A 19,338-nucleotide genomic window follows, 5' to 3' on the forward strand; every position below is an offset into this window, starting at 1 on the left:
CTTTCTTTCTTTCTTTCTTTCTTTCTTTCTTTCTTTCTTTCTTTCTTGAATTTGTTGTTGAGACAGGGTTTCTCTGTGTAGCCCTGGTTGTTCTGGAACTTTCTCTGTGACCAGGTAGGCCTTTTTCTCATAGAGATTCATGTGCCTCTGCCTCCTGAGTTCTGGGATCAAAGGTGTGTGTCACCACAGCCCAGATTTTCAATAATTTTCAATAATTAACAGTTTTAATGTAGTACAAAACTAAGCGCAACTGTAAGCATCTTCAGAACCTGAGGACTGTACTTTGTCAGGATTTATCCTTTGAGTCGGTCATAAGGGAGGGATCCTTTAAAAAAAAAAAAAGCTACTGTTCTAGGAAGGCTAAAGGAATGGTGAGAATTTGAATGACTTTTTGAAGGCTGAGGTGGGAGAATCATGGGGGGTGGGGCACTGTGCTGCAAAATGAGGCTCAGCCAGAAAAAAAAAAAAAAGCCCAAATTTCACACGTTTGTTACCCCCAAGTTTAGAAGAGAAACGATTAGGTATTTTACAAAACAAAACTTCTCTAAGCTAAAGAAATATAAAGGAATGAAGGTGGTTTATCTGAGGAAGGCTGAAGAATTCAGTTTAGAGCCAGGGTGCAGAGGACTATCTCTTAAGATAGGAGAGAAGGGTTGTGCTAGGCTTGAATGCCTAGGCTTAAATCTTATCTGCACGCCAGGTAGAAAGAAGGATTTGCTGGCTGTCTTGTCAACTACTTTAGAAAAATAAAAATAAAAATTTTAAAAACCTCTCTCCTTTGCTTAGCAAGGATTGGCGTATAAATATAATCCCTATCAAAGACAGAACTGTAAGACTAGGAAACCAGGCAGAGCTTCTCTTCACTGGGCCCAGCTGCCGACTAGCCAGGATTGCCTCCTCCCCGTCCTATCAGGGACAAAGTCCTTAGGCAGACAGTTATCTTCTTCACAACGCAGTGACCTCCCCGCACTCCGACCCTCCACAGAAAACATTCTGGAGACCCACAAGACAGTGAGTCATTATTCTCCAGCAAAAGAATATTTACCAGTTTAAGATAAGAGGTTGAGGCTAAGAAGAAGGCATGGTGGGGTTCCGGTTACTAGTTTAATGGCCTGCATTCCTACAAATTGTCACAATATACAGGAGACTCTACTTTGAAAGTACTTTTTCTGCTGTTTTGGTTTTTTTTCTTTAATTTCTTTTTAATTACTTTATAGCATTGCAGGTTTTCTTATGGCATTATATATATAATGTGCTCCCATGTGCTCTATCACACACACAAACACACAAACACACACTTAAAGCCTTTGTTCCTCTCTCGGACTCGCTTCCCGTTTCCTAGCCCCATACACAATCACTCCAGCATACATAAATATGAGTAACACTTAGAAACTAGGGGCTGCGTCTAAGAGAGATCAGATGGTGCTTATCTTTCTGAGCCTGGGCCACCTCAATATAATCCTTTTCACTTCTACCCATTTTCCTGTTATATTTATATATATATATAGAGAGAGAGAGACAGAGAGAGGGGCTCTCTATGTAGCTGTGGCTATCCTGTGAGCAGGTACAGTAAGGGACCTCTGAACACAACCCATGTGGGTGGAAAGAATGAGCCGTTCCGAATGCCAAACGTCCGGGCTCCTCGGAGAAGAGGACAGAGCTGGCTGCAAAAGCTTATGGAGTTTTACAGGGCTGTGTGGGTGGTCAGCTCAGGCACTGTACCCGGGCTGTCAGAGAGAGGAAGTGCTGGGAGTTGCGGCTGGATGGATTAGGTATGGGCCATGCGGTGGCCACAGCGGTGGGAGCAGTCCCCTAGCTGTGAGAGGCTACTGAAAAACGCTTTTGCTTTCTTGGCATAATCAAGCTCAGGCAGGACCCGAACCACCATCCTAAATATTGTCACCAGCTCGCTTGGGGGTCTTTGTTTGTTTGAGGCACGGTTTCTCTGTGTAAACTTGGCTGTCCTCGACTCTCTTTATAGACCAGAATGGTCTCGAACTCACAGAGACCCTCCTGCCTCTGCCTCCGGAGTGCTGGGACTAAAAGTGTGCCCACTGTGCCGGCTTTTTTTTTTTTTTTTTTAATTGCTTAATAAAATTCCATGATGACTGAATGAGCAGTGTTGTTTGTTTGCTTGGAACTCACTTCTTAGCTTTGGCCCACCTCAAAAAAGCAGCAGTCCTCCAGTCTCAGCCTTTCCAACTCAGAGATTCCCGGAGACTGCTAACCCATCAGGCTGACCAAAACCACAGTTTTACAGATTTCTTTCTGAAACCTCTTTAGAAACGTGAATTAACCTACCCCACCAGGACCCTGCTGAGTCCAGGAGGTGGGGCCAGGAGCTAACCAACTGGAGCTGCTGCTTCCAGACCCTTCCTAGTGGTCCTATTCGGAATGGCAGGTCTCCCCGAAGCGGTGAAGGGGAGGCCTGCACGGACTTAACCGGTCTGGGCTGTGCACGCTTTTTCCCCTGAAGGCAATCCTTGAGGTTTCAGGAAAGTGAGGTGAGTTTTCCGTTGTGCATCGTTTCCGTAACCGTGACTTTTTTCAGCTACTGAACTTTTTCTTTTTGTTAAGTGTTGATTCTGTGTGCGCCTGTGCGGGGCTGGAGGTTGGGTGGAGACAGGCCTGGCAGTCTGGCCTGCCGGAGTCGTAGGTTCTCGCCTTCCAACCCGCGTTCTGGGGATCGGATTCAGTCGGCAGGCATGGCGTAACCTGCCTTCACACACTGAGCCATCAATCCGGCCCAAGCTTTTGCTTTATTGGTATTATTTTTTAATTTAACTTGCTTTTACGAGAGACGGTTTCTGCTCTCCTGGACTTGCTTTCTAGACCACGCTGTCCTTGAACTCACAGAGATCCTCCTGCCTCTGCCTCCCTAGTGCTGGGATTAAAGGCGTTGGCCACCACACTCGGCTAACTTTTTATTTTAAAAATTAGCTAATTTTTGTGTGTGTGGGGGAGCTTTGAATGCACGCGTGTCTGGGCACCACGTGGTGCCCAGGGAGGCCGGAAGAAGGTGTTGGATCTAGTTGGAGCCGAAGATGGCTGAGAGTCAGCTTGTGGGCCCTGGGACTTGAAACTCCACAGGCCCGCCAAGCCGACCTTGAACCCGAGGACAATCCTTGGCTACCATTAAAAAAAGCTGGAACTTTTAAAAATAAGACAAGCTCTGGCTTTAGACTGCTGGTGTGGCATTGAACTCACAGCAGTCCCCCTGCCTCAGTGAGCTTCCTCCGGGCTGGAGTTATAAGCCCGTGTGAGCCATCCTGCCTAATCAAATTCCTCAATTTAATTTTAGTATCCCTGGCAGCTTGATAGATGGGTGATTGGTTGGTAGGTGGTAGTGGCACATAGATTAGTGAGAGCTGCAATAAAAGGGTAAAAGAATACGTGAGGAAGGCAGGACAAAGGAAAATAAAACAGTTGGGGAAAACAAGCATGGAAGCAAGGAATTCCTTGGTTTTGTTTTTTGGTTTTGTGGTTGTTCTTTTGCATTTAGGTTTTTTTGTTTGTTTGTTTGTTTGAGACAGGGTTTCTTTATGTAGTTTAGGGCTGTCCTGGAACTTGCTCTGTAGACCAGGCTGGCCACCAACTCACAGAGATCTGCCTGACTCTGCCTCCTGAGTGCTGGGATTAAAAGTGTGTGTCACCACTTGCCTGGCCTGAATTTATTGGTTTTGTTTAAGAAAAAAAAAAAAAAAAAAAAAGTTGTTTTGTTTTGTTTTTTAACCTGGCCTTCTTTGATTTTGTTTTAACCTTTTGTTGATTGGTCGAAGTGCCTCCCACCCCCGACAGTAATACTGTTTTTCAGGATGGATGTGATGGCACACTTAATCCGAGTACTGGGGAGACAGTGGCTGACCTGGATCTCCCTTCCTCGACCAGGCTGGCCTGCCTCTTCCTCCAGAGCATTGGGATTAAAGGCATGAACCACCACTGCTTGGCCTTACATATGCACTTTTTTGTAAGGCAAAGTCTCAGGTGGTCATGGCTCTCCTCTTGCAGAGATCTGCTCCTGCCTCCTGAATACTAGGATAAAAGGAAGATGCCATCACGTGTCTTGATTATTTTCAAAATACTTATTGAGTAGCTAATATGCCGGATACATAGATCTAAGGAACTTGATTCCCTGTGAAAAATGACCCATGAGTAAACCTTTTCTGCATGTGAAGTTGTTCAGACACCCCAAAACTAAAAGGAGGAGATGCTTAATGGGAAGAATACCGGTTCTCAGTCTTCCGATATCCCTGGATCTGGAGATTCTGGTCCACGTCCTTAATCCCATCACTCAGGAGGCCGAAGCAGGCAGATCTCTGTGAGTTGGAGGTTCCTGGTCTTCAGAGCGAGTTCCAGGATAGCCAGGCCTACATAGAGAAACCCTGTCTCAAAAAAGAAAAGAAAAAGACCGGACAGAGACAAAAATAGAATGCTGAGCCCTGGGTGGGATCAGCTAATAGGATCTTTAGAGCTTCCCTGGCGCAGGCTGAGGGCGACTAGGCAGCCAGCCTGTCTGTCTCTGGAGTAGGCTGACTACTAGCTCCCGGAAGCCAGACCAGGGAAGCTCTCCCGGATCTCAGAGACCCACACAGACTGTGAGTAGAGGAAATTGTATTTGCAATTCATGGGCTACTTGTTTTTATTTTTGTTTTTCCATCCTGGGCTTCACTATATAGCCAGGCTGCCTGCCCTTCAACACTGTGTAGCACAGGCTGGCCTCAAACTGGTGGCAATCCTCCTGTCTTCACCGCTCGTGCTGAGAGTACAAGCATGACCTCCTACTTCTTCAGAGGGGCTACTGTTAAGTAGATAAATAACCATCTCTTTAAATTTGATTCAAACTCTGATAGAAAAAGTGGATAAGAGAAGTGAATAGGCTCTTTATCATTGGAAGGTAAAAATAATAATAAAGAGTATTTAATGATAGTACTTCTCACCCAGTCAGTGGGCAGTAACCCAAAAGTTTGATACCTTCCTTATACTTTGCTTAAAATGCACATTTATATAACCCTTGTGGCTAGGAGTCTTACAAAGTTACTAAAATCATAAATGATTTGCCAGAAATCCCTTTTTGAGAGAATATGCGCTTTAAGGCCAAAATTCTCAATGATTAATGATAGGATTTTATTTAGCTTAGGGTGCATTAAACTCCTGGTCCTCCTGCCTCAGCTTCCCAAATGCTGGGATTACAGGCTTTAGTCGCTTTTGTTTTTCCCATTTATGGCTTGTCAAAAAGGTTGTTTCCTGGTATCTGTTTGGCATTCTGTCTTTAGTAATAGATGGTTTTAGTTGTTTGCTTCAACTCTGACCTCACACAGGTAATCATTTGGAAAAATGGAGAATGTTCTACTATTACTTCCAGGTCATTGTTTATTTTCCTGTAATCATCCCAGCTGATTTTTTTTTTTTTTTTTTGCATTATTGCATTGAATTGTATTTATTTACTTATAGGTACTGGGGTTTAAGTCCAGGGTCTCACTCTTGGTAGGCAGTGGGCCACACCCGCAGCCCTGTTTTCTTTTTTTGTCATTTTGATGGAAAGCTCCATATATGTTGACCGTGGACTCGGTCTGTGACCCAGGTAAACCTCAATTTATGATCTTGGTCTGGCCTCCAAAATAGCTTAAGTCCTGTGCTTCTAAGCCAAGCTGCTCGGGTGTCGAGTCACAGTCCATTTATCAGCTGTCAAAAAAAGTAAGTGAGGTTTTTGAAATACTGTGTTAACACAGTTTGTCTCTGAACTACCTGCCTGAGCCTCCAGAGTGATGGAAATTGCAGAATGAGAACCAGGCCTGGAAAATCCTTTACAAAACCTCTACTCCACCAGGGCAGGCCTTAAATTCCAGCACTTGGGAGGCAGAGGCAGGTGTATCTCTGAATTCAAGACCAGCCTTGTCTACCGAGCGAGTTCTAGGACAGCCAGGACTACGAAGAGAAACCCTGTCTCAAAACACCAAAAAATCCAAACAAACAGAAAGAAAAAACCCCTCCCAACTCTCTACTTTAAGATATAATGTAGCTGGGCATGGTGGTACACACTTTTAATCTCAGCACTGAGGATGCAGAGCTGCAAAAGAAAAGAATAAAAAAAAAGAAAGAATCTGAGCACAGTGGGTTTGGTTTTGTTTTGTTTTAAGAAATTTAGGTATGTATTTTTTAGTTGTTTGAGACAGGGTTTTGTGTAGACCAAGCTGCCCTCAAACTCAGTAGTATGTGCCTACTTCTGGGTGCTGGGATCCAAGGTGTGCACCATTTCACCGTGTGGTATTTATTTCACTCTTAATTATGTGTCCCAGGGTGTGGCTTGGTACAGGTACATGTAGGTACCCAAGGAGGTCAGAACTTTTGGATTCCCCGAAGCCAGAATAATTGGCTTTTATGAACCTGAGTCATCTCTTGACCAACAGGATATTCTGTTTTTTTTGTGTTAGCCTTGGCTGTCCTGAACTCACTTTATAGACCAGGCTGGCCTCCAATTCACAAAGGTTCACTGCCTCTGCCTACCAAGTGCTAGAGTTAAAGGTGTGTATCACCACGCCTGGCTTCAGTAACCTCTGCTTTAAGACACCTTCAGAGAGCCCCTCATTGTCTCTCTCTTGGTGTTGGGAAAGTCAGACTATACCATGTGTATAGTCTGTGTGACTTCGCCTCAATTGAGCGTTTACATTCCTCTCCCTCATGCTCCCATTTTGCCTTCTGTTGACTCGTAGAGAAATGTGCGCCGCTGTTGCTTACAGTTACTCTTCAAAGCTACTGCTGAATTGTCAGAAGACGTGAGTGAGCCTGTCTGGCCAGGAAGACTGCCACAACCCTGTGTCCTTCCTCAGCCCAGAACTACTGAAAAGCTAGTGGGATTCTGCTCCACTGCAGTGACTGATTGTGCCAAGTGGGCCTGCTTCAGATCACAAAAGAACTGCTTATCCCCTTCATCGGCAGCGAAGAAGTCCACATGAGAAACAAGTAGTTCAGTATTCAAGGATCGATACTGACCAGAATGTCCCAAATGCCTGAGCCCCGGTTAATGTGTAGCATCACGGAGGAGGCTTGCTGTGGAACGAACCCTGATGACTGTGATGACGACCAAATCATAGTTTCAAGCACACATGTCCAGTCTCCAGAGCACAAGCAGCGTATGGCATTCGGTATACCAGAGGCCGCCGAGTATTACAGGGTATGCTTGAAGGAAAAATCTAAAGGAGCCTAGCCAACTCCTGATGGATTATTGATTGATTGACCAGACAGATATAGTGGTTCTCCAGAAACAATTCTTGGTTTTCGCTTTAGAAATACTACAAACTGGGCAATGGTGCACATCGTTAATCCCAGCACTCAGGAGATAGAGGCAGGAGGATCTTCCTGGTTTGCAGCCAGGATAGCCAGTGCTATGCAGAAAGGGGGGGGGGGGGGGTTAACTAAACGTTCTACATTAAGTCTAAGAAAACACGTGGTTGTGTTAGCTACGAACTTTTTTGTTTTCTTGGTATAAGAATCCCACTGGGGGGTGGGGTCGGGGATATTTGCACCTTTAGTATCAGCATTAGGGAGGCAGAGGACATAAAAACCCTCTGGGGTGGGGTTGCTGGCTAGGGAAATACTCTTCTCACACAGTGAACTTACCTGCAATTCTGTGATCTGTTTCTCTGTAGAAGTTATTCCAGGAAACACTGGTTATGTTGAGGGAGAAGGTTGAAGCAGCAAAGAGCTTACTGGCCGAGGAGCAGGAGAGAATGGTGATTATTCAGGTGAAGTTTTACTCTGATGCTGGGGAGGGCGGAGTCTACCAATGAAGTGGCAAAGCAGGAAGTATTTCAAGTCCACCAAGGGAAGATTTCCTTTTATCCTTATCATATTTATTTTTAAGGTTTATTTACAAATATGTGTGAGCACATAAGTTGGGTGCCAAAGGAAGTCAGAAGCAGGTGTCGGGTCCCCTGAAGCTGGAGTGATTGGCATGAGAGCTGACTTGGCTCCTCTGCAAGAACAGCAAGTGCTGAGCCATCTCTATCCCAGAAAGTTAACTTCTTGATAAGAAACTCTCCAAAGTAAAAAGAAAGAAATTTCATGTTTAAAGGTGACTGAGGAAACAGAAGACAAAGTGTTAATATCTTTTTGTGTGTGTTAGAAATAAATCCTCCTATTTTCTTTTTTAGTTTAATTTGATCTAGGGGGCTGGTTAATGTATTTATTTTTATTTTATGTGAGTTAGTGTTTTTCCTGTAAGTATAGCTTTGTGAGGGTGTCAGATCTTAGAGTTACAAACAGTTGTGAGCTGTCATGTGGGTGTTGGGAATTGAACCCGGGCCCTCTGGAAGAGCAGCCAGTGTTCTAAACCACTGAGCCATCTCCCCAGCCCATGTTTTTTTCTTTCTTTTTTTTTTTTTTTTCTTATGATTTAAACAAAAACAATAGCAGGAACATATGCTTATAGCTCCCAAAGTTGGGAAGGTACAGGTTGAACTTACCTAGTGATTTACAGTGGGCAAGCCTGAGCTAAATTAGCAAGACATGTCTCAAAAGGAAAGCTCTCAAACATCAAATAAACAAACAAAACCACCATGGCCTTGGCAGGGATGGTGTAGGTCATTTGGTAGAATAATTGCTTAGCATGCATAGAGCGCTGGGTTTGGTCTGTAGCAAAACTGGGCTTGGAAATATCTGTGATCCTAGTCCTAGAGAGGTGGAGGTGAGAGGGTCAAAGAGACGGGCAATCATGTTACCAGCAAGTTCGAGGCCAGACTTTATTTCACAAAGAACAAAACAAAATGTGCTTTTTTAAAGAACTTTGCTCATGTTAAAGAAAGATCCTGATGGTTTTTGCCAGAGGTTCGTAGATCCCTTAGTTTTTTTGGTTTTTGAGGTAGCTCATACTGGTCTCCAAACACCACAGTCCCCTGCCTCAGCCTCAGGTGCCCCAAGACTATAGCAACAGACCTAAGCCTGCCTCCTCAGCTCTATAGTCAGTGAACATTCCTCAAGCCACAAAATTGAGTTTCTGATTTTGTTGCTATCCTGGTGAATCTTAACTGAATCACCTTTATCGTTTAGAGTTACGGCTTTTATTTCTCCCCTCATGTTTTATGTCTCCTTGTGGTTCTATGGTTAAAGGGGTGCACAACTGTTGTTAGTTTATCCTGTTTAACCTGAAATCTAACATTCACATTCTGAGGAAGGAAGAAGAGCAGAGATTTGAAGAGATGATCAAGGCTGAGTATAGGACGAGACTCCTTTTGCTGACTGAAGAGATGGAACTGCAGTCTCTGAGGCTGCCCACCTGCAAATTTGACCTGGGTTTAAGAAGAGCCAATCAGAACCAGCTGATGAAGTTTAGTAGTGACCTCATGCAGAAGTCCCAGGAAATGATACAGGTGAGAGAATATTCTGGAAGTAACAGCTAAACAGTGTGTCCATTCCCAAATAAATTATCCAGTGATACAGGGTTGGGTGGGGACACATTTTTAATTCCAGCACTCCGGGAGGGGAGGCAGAGACAGGTGGATCTCCATGAGTTCAATGCCAGCCAGGTCTGCAGATTGAGTTCCAGGATGGCCAAGGTTACACAGAGAAACCCTGTCTCAAAAAACAAAAGCAGAAGAATTTATCCAGTGATAGCCACATGTGTGAAGACATGTGACTCTGTTCAAACACACACATGTAGACAAGGCCGGAAGAAAGTAGGCCCATACATTCATTTGTATATATTCATTATCTCATATTATACTGTGAATACACTTATGTCCACGGAAAGACACAGCACTAATGTTGTTTCTGTCCAAAACCGCGTTGAGAATTAACCTCATAAGACAGGTTCCTGAGGCTCTTATTGGCATTCTAGTAGCTACTAGCTTTTAGGTAGCCTTGGGCCTGTGCGACTCCAAGTCTAACCCGGTTTGTTTAGCTGTGGAATGGAAATGGCAATGGCCTCTTAATTCATAACTCTGCTGTGAGTTTTGACTGAGATAATCTACAGAGGGCCCCGAGACAGTGCCTTGTAGGTTTTTAGCGGTGTGTAAGTAGCAGACACCGTTATTACTGTTGTGCTCTTTAATGGCAACAGGAGATGAAATGTAGCCTGTAGCCTCCTGTAAGAGGCTTGCAGAATGGACTGCAGCTATACTAGGAATGCTGCTTGCCACAAGACAGGGTTAGCGTGACTCTGTGTGTCAATGACTCATTCTGTAAGACAGAAACACGTTGTCAAGTGATAAAATCTAGTATTGCATCTCTTTCCCAATTAATACAACTATGTGCTAATGAGATTAAGTGGAATTTCTTTAGAAGGATAAAAATGAAAGCCAGGCATCAGTGGCCTAATTATGCAAGCATAGCTGCTAATTACTGTTTAAGGTATAAGTTTTATTATTATTTATTTTTAACTAACCAGGTGTGGTGGTGCATCACAACACTCAGGAGGCAGAGGCAGGTAGTTCTCTGTGAGTTCAAGGCCAGCCTGTACTACACAGTGAATTACAGGACAGTCAGGGCTATATACAAAGTGATCCTGTATTCAAAAACAACAACAACATATTTTGAGATAGTGTCTCCATGTATAGCTCTAGCTGTCCTGGAACTTGTTTGTGGACAGGCTGGTCTGGGTCTGGCAAAGGCACCTGCCTCTGTCCCTGAATGCTGCAATTAAAGGGATACCATACCCTAATTATAATTTTAATTAGTGGTAAAACATTGAACTTCTGAGCAAAATGTCTCAGCAGAAAGAGTGTGGAGTTTAGGGTGTCATGTTTGTTGATCTGAGTAAAAGATTAAATAGACAAATGCCTATCTAACTTTATTGTATTAAACAATAAGCATCATTTGTTTATTTGGAAATGAAATCTCATTCTGTAGTCTGGGCTGGCCTGGATCTTTCTTCCTCTCATTTCAGATTCCTAAGTGCTGGGATAAGAGGTATGTGCTGCCATCATACCAGCCAAAGGTGTCTATTGAAAGGCACCCAGCTTCACAAAGAAGCATGGTTTTACCTGATTATGTCTTCCTAAGAGAAAGCAGGTTTCCTGGCCAAGTAAATTAAAAAGGGCATGGTATAAATGCCTTTAACAGTTCACAATGGCTCTGTCTCCAGCTCCAGAGTATTTGACACCCTCGCAGGCATACATATAGGAAAAACACCAATGCACATAAAATTTAGAAGAAAATTTTAAAGGTAGAAATTGCTAAATGGTAATGAGGAGATGCATCTACAGAGACTTAGGCACCTGGGGAGAGTGAACGTGAGCAAGCTGAAGGCGAGCGAAGCCTGGGTTTGTGATCACCTCTGCAGCCTCCAGAAGATCATCATGGAGCTGGAGAAGAAGTGTGGAGAACCTGCCATAACCCTGATCCAGGTAAGCCTGGAAAAAAACATTTCTTAACAGCATTTAAGAACTGAAGAGTACAGGACTCATTAAGGGTCACTTCCAGAATGCCAGGTCCAGTGATCTTCAACCCAATGTAAAGGCTAGGCAGTCACTGTTCCCCTGCTAAAAGCATTATGAATACTGTTGGTGGGGCTGTAAATCAGTCCAGACATACGGAGAACAGTACTAAGCTTCCACAATGGCCATATGTCTGAAGGGAATGAAATTAGTATGCCAAAGAAACTTTTACAGTACTAGGAATGAGTAAAGAAATGTGATGCATATAACTCATGCATGGAATACTGCTAAGCCATAAAAAAAAAAAAAAAAGAAAAGAAAGAAAAAGTAAAATTCTGTTATTTGGTATAATTTAGATGAAATTTGGGATCCATGTGTTAAATGAGCCAAGCATAGAAAGAAAAGTATAAGATTTCTCTTCATATATAGAACTTAAATTGATGTCGTTCAAGTTGACAATGATGATTAACAAAGACTGGGGGAAAGCTGGAAATGGTGATAGAAAGAGTATTGAAGTATAGGTCAAAACATAGATAATTGATAGTAAGTTCTGGTGTTTTACTGTACAAGGACATGATAGAAAGATAATGGTAATATACTGTGTTTCCTTTTATTAAGAATGGGTCCTTTGAAGCTAGTGGATCTCTGTAAGTTCAAGCCATTCTGGTCTATGTAGCCAATTCCAGGCCAGCAAAGCTGCATAGTAAGACCTTGTCTTAAATAAAATGTCCTTTGAGAGTTCTGTGTATTATGTTTTGGTCATATTCAAGCCTCCCAAACTCTTTTCAGAACTGTAAAACCTCTTCCCACCCAGCTTCCTTCCTTCCTTCCTTCCTTCCTTCCTTCCTTCCTTCCTTCCTTCCTTCCTTCCTTCCTTCCTTCCTTCCTTCCTTCCTTCCTTCCTTCCTTCCTTTTAATCCTTCAAGACCAGCCCAAATATTCTTGGATGTATGGTCTTCCATTGGAGAGCAGTTGCTTTACCAGGGTCTACACTCTTAAAGCAAACAGTCTCTGCCTCTCCCAGCAGCTAGCAGTTTCTAATAATTCCATGACAAGGGGTGAGGTTGTTTGCCCTTCTCCATGCTAGGACTTGGTCTAGCTTGGCCTTGGTCTAACTTGGGCTTGCACAGGGTTATGGATGTCTCATCACAACTACTGTGAGTTCGTATATGCAACTGGCCTGCTGTGTCCAAAAAGATAATGTCTCCTCGTAGTCATCCACCGCCTCTGGCTCCTACACTTTAACCCCCTATTCTGAATGATCCCTGAGCCTTGGTGTGTGAGTGTGTGTTGGGGGGGGGGGGGTGATAGATGTTCTCTCTAGGTATGTTTTACAATGTTAAAAGAGTTGACTTAGAGATCAGTTTTACCATAACACAGATGTTTGAAGAGCCTGTCACATTCTGTCTGAGTGACGCGTCACACACCATACACCCACACTTTATGACTCCCCCAGCACATCCTGCTGTGGTTTAGAGCTGTTTCATAAAATGATAAATTATCTCAGTATATTTGAAAGCCAGACATAGTGACTTGGGGCCTATTTTGCCAAAACTTGGAAGGATGAGGCAGGGGAGTTGCTTTGAGTTACAGACTGGGGCTTCAATGTGATAGCCGTCTGGAAAACAATAAAGCAAAACAGTTAAGTTTGAATTGAGATGTGCCTCTCTAGGGAAATTAGTTAAAGAGTTTTACAGCCATCCAATGGAATAATCTATGAAAAAAATGAAATGGATGTTCAGGCCCTGACATCGTCATTAGCGTAGCTCATTGAATGGTCAAAGAGTAATTCAAAACTGCTTTTGGTTCGAGTTTTAGGAGATAATTGATATGTAAGTGTGCATGCTCATTAGCATTCACAGATCCTGTCAAAAGACAAAAAAAAAAAAAAAAAAATCCTCCACAGAGTAACAACCGGTAACCTGGAAACGGGTGGGAGGTTGGATAGTGTATGCTGTTGTCTGAATGTTCACGTATGTTGCAGATACTGAAATCCTCATCTGCAGGGCCAATGGTTTTGGGGATGGGGAATCTTCAGGAGGTGACTGGCGTGTGAGGTCACGTTCTCCTAAATGGAATAGTGACTTTATCAAAAGTTCTAAGAAAGATCCCTGGTTGTTTTCATCATGTGAGGTAAAAGCTACCTCATCAAGTACCGCATCTGTGAAATATCAGCCTTCAGTGTGTGATAAAGATTCCTATGGTAACAAGGTATTCTGGCTAGGGTATTTTAGTACGGCCTGAATGGACTGTGTGTGAAATGTTATATATAAACATGCATTTTTTTTTTTTTCAAAAAGCTGGTCACTAAAATCAACAGTGAGTTAGTGTCCTTTAAATTCTATTCATTTCCTTCTTTCCCACATGCACTTATCTCAAAAGCTGGTGTGCTCATTCATTTTATATATATATATATGCTAATGGTAGTCACGGGAATTAAGCTACTAGGCCAATACCACTTTGCTGTAGACCTAACGCCAACACATAATATTTAAAAATTTAAAAGCATTTGAAAGTAAATAACAAAACAACCCACTGAAAAGCCCCTGTAGATTGCCCCCAAGGAAATAGTTCAACTGTGGAGCCTAGCCTATTTCCAGATAAGAGGAGCAGGTGCAACCCAGTTATCTTCAGCTCCTGACCTGGATCCAACTGCCCTCTTGGCCTAATGGGCCTCCATCTGCTTTGCTCAAGTCTCACCCTCCCAGCGACAGAAAGCAAATATGTGGGTACCATTTAAAAGATGAATGTTCTGAATAAATGGCCAGGGTGAGGTATAGCTGATACTTCTCTTAGGAATAGAGCAAAATTATTTCTCTGGCTTTTCCATGTGTGTGTGTGTGTGAGAGAGAGAGATAGAGAGAGAGAGAGAGAATGAAGAAAGTGAGAAAGAGCCTACTGCTTTACTGTAGTCTTGTGTGTTTACACACACAGTGTTATACTTTTTAGTATCTTGGGCATGAGTTATAAATACTTTCACTCAAATATCCAACAGTAATCTTGTCTTTTTATTCCCCCCTTAGAATGCAAAGTGCTACTTAAAAAGGTGAGTTTCGGGGGCTGGACAGATGGCTCAGTGGTTAAGAAGAGCACTGGTTGCTTTTCCAGAGGACCCACATTCAATTCCCAGCACTTACATTTGTCTGTAGCTCACAATTGTCTGTATCTCCAGTTCCAGGGAATCTGGCACCATCACACAGACATACAGGCAAAACATCAATGCACTTAAAATAAAAGTAAATAAATCATATGTATACATACACACACACATATAAGGTGAGTTTCTGGAAACAGTTGGGTGAAAATGGGTCTGATTCTTGGACACATGAAAGATGGGAATGCTGGGCAAAAATGAGGTTATATCTATAAATAAAAGTTAATGAGAGTGTACACAACTGGAAGTGTCCCTTTTTTATCTCCTTAGGAGTGAGTCTGCACTGCTTCAGAGCCTAGAGCCAGCTCAGATCACAGACCTGAGTTCGTGCCAGATAATAGGGATGAGCAATGCACTACCGATGCTCCAAAGTAAGTGGGCCATCCATGAATACCGAATGACCAATTCATGTTTTCAAATCATGTGGCCATCCCACCACCAGTGAAAAATCTGCTTATGCGCATTTTTCAGTTGTCTAGATGCTCTAGGAATTTTTTATGGTGTTAGAAGATCACCCTTTCTAACTGAGCTCTGGGCTGGCTGGTTCAACTCAGCTGTTCTGGCTCAAACTCCTCTCCCAGGTAACTTATTCAATCTAGCTTCTCTCTCAGCCCCTGTATTGCGCTGCTTGGCCTCAAACTAACTGCTCTAATCTTCTGGCTCCTCCTCATTCTCTGTCCCATCTGGTCTTCACCTGAGTTCTCTCTCTGCAATCTATCTCTCTACTACTGTCCCAGTGAAAACTGTCTCTTCTCTCTCTCATTCTGTGTTGCTTCTTAAGTAGCTTCCCTTTCCCCTCTTTTCTCATGAGAGTTGGGCATATTATATCTGTCAAATCTTTCTCTGATTCATCACTTTTTCTGCTACTCAATTAGACAACACATTAAAACATGGGTTCCTTCTATAAACTATCTTTACCTTCATAGTTAGGGATTAAAGGCATGTACCACCATGCCTGGACCTAAGCTTTTCTTTACCTGAAATTTGCTCTATACCAGGCTGGCCTTGAACTCAGAGCTGCTTGCCTCTCTCCTGGATTAAAGGTGTGTTAGTATTCCAGAGGAATCACACAGACCTAGATCTTTGGATGTGATCTCTTACCAGAACAGCCATGTTCTAAGTTAAAATTCCTCTATTCTGTTTTTTGTTGTTTGTTTGTTTGTTTTTGTTGCTGTTGTGTTTTGTTTATTTATTTAATTATTTAGGCATGGTTTCTCAGTGTATCCTTGGTTGTCCTGGAACTCACTTTGTCGAGCTGGCTAGCCTCTAATGCAGAGATCTGCCTGCCTCTGCCTTCCAAGTGCTGGAATTAAAGATGTGTGCCACCACCCTCAGTGATGTAAATCTTTTTTTTAATCTTTTTTTTTAAGACAGGGTTTCTCTGTGCAGCCTTGACTATCCTAGAACCTACTCTAGGCTACCCTTGAACTCAAGAGATCCACTTGCTTTTGCTTGTTGAGTACTGGATCAAAGTCGTATACTGCCACTGCTCATCTGGTCTTACTGGTTTACTGGTTTTTAACACTGGAGTATCTTTGTTTTTGAGATAGGGGATACCTGAGGCTAGGAATGAATATGACCTAAAACCCAACAATCCCACCTACCCTCAGAGGGAATTTACACTGCTTTTGCTAGTCTTCTGGAGGTATTAAGAATGTGAGAAAATTTACAATTAAAAATGGGCAATGTGGCTGCTCTAATAATGGACTGACAGGGCAGGGGCTAAAGTTAATTTACTGAAGTTAAGAAACAGAACTCAGTGGGTGTGGTGGTACATGTCTGTAATCCCAGCACTGAGGGAGGCAAAGGCAGGTGGATCTCTGTGAGTTTAAGACCACCCTGGTCTACAAAGTGAGTTCAGGCCAGCCAAGTCTACACAGAGAAACCCGGTCTCCAAAACCCATAGGAGGTAGGTAGGTAAATAGATAGATTTTAAAAAAAGAAGAAGAAGAAAAAGAAAGAATGAAACAGAATTCAGCGGGGCATGGGAGCACAGGCCTTTAATCCCAGCACTCAGAAAAGCAGAGACAGACTGATCTCCATGAGTTTGAGGGCAGCCTGGTCTTCAGAGCAAGTTGCAGGACAACCAGGGCAACACAGAGAAACCCTGTCTCAGGAAAAAAGGGAGGGGGGTAAAAATCTTGTGCCAGTTATCTTTTTGTTGCTGTAATGAAGCACTAGGACCAAGGCAACTTATAAAAGAATGATTTTATTTGCCGCTTACGGTTTCAGGGGTTTAGAATCCATGATGGTCAGCCAGAGCAGCAGCAGGCAGAAGGAGGCAGATCACATCTCCAACCACAACCATGAAGCAGGGAACACAGTGGAAATAGGATTCTGGTGATGCTTCAAAACCCACCTCAGTGACACACCTCCTCCAGCAAAGCCACACCTTAATTGTGCTCCCAAAGTTCTACCAACTGAGGACCAAGTATTCAAACATGAGCCTAGGGGACCATTCTCAAACCAACTCAGACCTACTACTGGTTTTGATGATAGAAATAAATATTTTTTTTTTATTAGTGAAAGGAAAGGGATATGGATACTATTAACTAAGAAATCCAAATTGGCAATCTACCAACTAAGGACCAAGTATTCAAACATGAGCTTTTAGGGACCATTCTCAAACCACCACAGACCTGCTGGTTTTGATGTTAGAAATAAATATTTTGAATTAGTCTAATGAAAGGGATATGGATGCTAGTAACTAAGATATCTGAATTGGACAGGGGTCTGGTTGAAGTCACCTTTGGGGTTTATTATATTTCAAATTCCCATATTATTTCTAACTGGTTTGGTTTTTTTGTTTTGTTTTTTCTTTTCTTTTTTTTTTTTTTTTTTTAGGCAGTGGGTCATGATCATTCAGAGGGTGTTTAAAACTGAGGCTAGGTAATGTCATGTGTGGGAGGCAATGCAAGCAGTAAAAAGAGTGTTTCAGGAGCTCTGGAAAAATCACAATATTTGGTGGGGAAAGCAGTCTGATATACAAGTATCACCTTCTTACAGTTAAAAGGAATTACCTTGTGCTTCATGTTCTGGGCACCTCAGGATTTCCCTAGGGATCCTAACCTCTGTAGTATGTTTCTGAGGTCTGTTTAATGCTAAGGGTGTATATCACACTCAGCGATTATTCAAGATGGGAAAACACCCAAGCATGTTATATTAGCAGACAGTAGTGCTTAGAAAACATCTTTAGGGGATGTCTTAGTTAGGGTTTCATTGCAGTGAAGGGACACCACAGCCACGGCAACTCTTATAAAGACATTGGGGCTGACTTGTAGTTCAGAGGTTTAGTCCATTAGCATTATGGCAGCTTGTAGGCAGACATGGTGCTGGAGACTTTCAGGCAGAATGGATTCCACACTGGGGGAAGCTTGAGCATAGGAGACCTCAGAGCCCACCCCCCACAGTGACGCACTTCCTTCAACAAGACCACACCTGTTCAACAAGGCTACGCCTAATAGTGCTACTCCCATGGGTTAAGCCTTCTCATGTGAGTCTATGGCAGACATACATATTGAAATCCCTACAAGGGATATCGTTTGGGTTTGAAGTGACATCTAGGTGTGCCTGGTTGTTAACACAATTCTACAGACCGTGGGTTGAAAAACTTCTGAACTTGTTCTTATTCTATCACCATGTGTTTGTTATTTTCTTCCTCAGCAGACAACACCCCTTTTTGTTGTTAGTTATATCAGCATAGTTCTCCCATGATGTCCACCTATTGAAGTAAAGCTTTGTGTCTCTTTTTCAAGGTTTCCTTAGTTACCCCTGTTGTATGTCATTTCCTGGGGACCTGCTACTTGTTAGAAACTGTTGCTCCAGCACAGTTTTGCCAAACCCTAAGATTAATTGAAGTTCTCTTCCTGCAGGACATGTGACTTTGGACCCAGATACAGCCCACCCCTTCCTAGTCTTATCTAAGGACCTGAGAAGTGTGGGATTCAGAGACACACCAAAGAGTGTGCCTGACACCCCAGGGACATTCGACTTCAGTGCTTCCGTGTTGGGTGCAGAGAGCTTCAACTCTGGGAGGCATTATTGGGAGGTGTCGGTGGGACAGGCCACACAGTGGCAGTTGGGCATATGTGACTGTACGGAGAAAGAGAACAGCATGCTGGGGGCTTCTGGAGATAAAGTTATGCTCACGGGCTGTATGATGGGGGGTGAGTACACCTTCTGGGTGTTTCCTCCCTTAAGAAAGCTCTGCCTGAAAAAGCGAATGTACAAAGTTGGAGTCTTCCTCGACTTTGGTTATAAGCAGGTATCATTTTACGACGTGACAGAGGGATCCCTTATTTATAGTTTCACTGACCTTACCTTTCGAGGAGCAGTTAAACCTGTATTTTCTCTTTGTGTTCCAAATGGAAACACAAGTTCAGACTCTCTTACTCTCAGTCTCCCTCAAACTCATTCCTGAAATGCTGCTGTTAGCTCTCTACCTTCCTGGTTGTGACACCCAAGACCAAAGGAGACCAGGAAATCAAGACTGTAAAAAGCATTTATGTAATTAAGCCAATAAAGCCTTGAGATTTTTCGGGAATGTGGCCTTCAACTAGCTGTTTAGTGGAAGGAGTTCTACTTAAGTCGAACAATGACGGGTCATCTGATGACTCAGAGGACCAGGCTGAGTCCTCTGAACTCTGAACTCAGGAACAGCCTGAGTTCAATTCCTGGAACCCACAAGAACAGACTCCTGAAAGTTGTCCTCTAACATTCACATGTGGCAGGCGTTAATGTCCCTATTTAGATAGATAGATAGATAGATAGATAGATAGATAGATAGATAGATAGATAGATAAAGTGCAATAAATA

At 43.0% G+C, this 19,338-nt stretch overlaps 1 protein-coding gene across 1 annotated transcript; it reads left to right on the forward strand.

Annotated features, from left to right (window-relative positions):
* Positions 1–6,994: 6,994 nt before the first annotated feature.
* Positions 6,995–18,943, forward strand: Triml2 (tripartite motif family like 2). The gene is made up of 7 exons (XM_055593556.1): positions 6,995–7,171; positions 7,647–7,742; positions 9,171–9,365; positions 11,199–11,339; positions 14,393–14,415; positions 14,794–14,894; positions 18,396–18,943. Exons 1-7 carry the CDS (start codon positions 6,995–6,997, stop codon positions 18,941–18,943), a joined length of 1,281 nt encoding a protein of 426 aa, XP_055449531.1.
* The last annotated feature ends 395 nt before the right edge of the window (positions 18,944–19,338 follow it).

The sequence above is a fragment of the Psammomys obesus genome, unplaced genomic scaffold, assembly GCF_907164565.1.
Source record: "Psammomys obesus unplaced genomic scaffold, mPsaObe1.curated_primary_1811, whole genome shotgun sequence".
Lineage (NCBI taxonomy): Eukaryota > Metazoa > Chordata > Mammalia > Rodentia > Muridae > Psammomys > Psammomys obesus.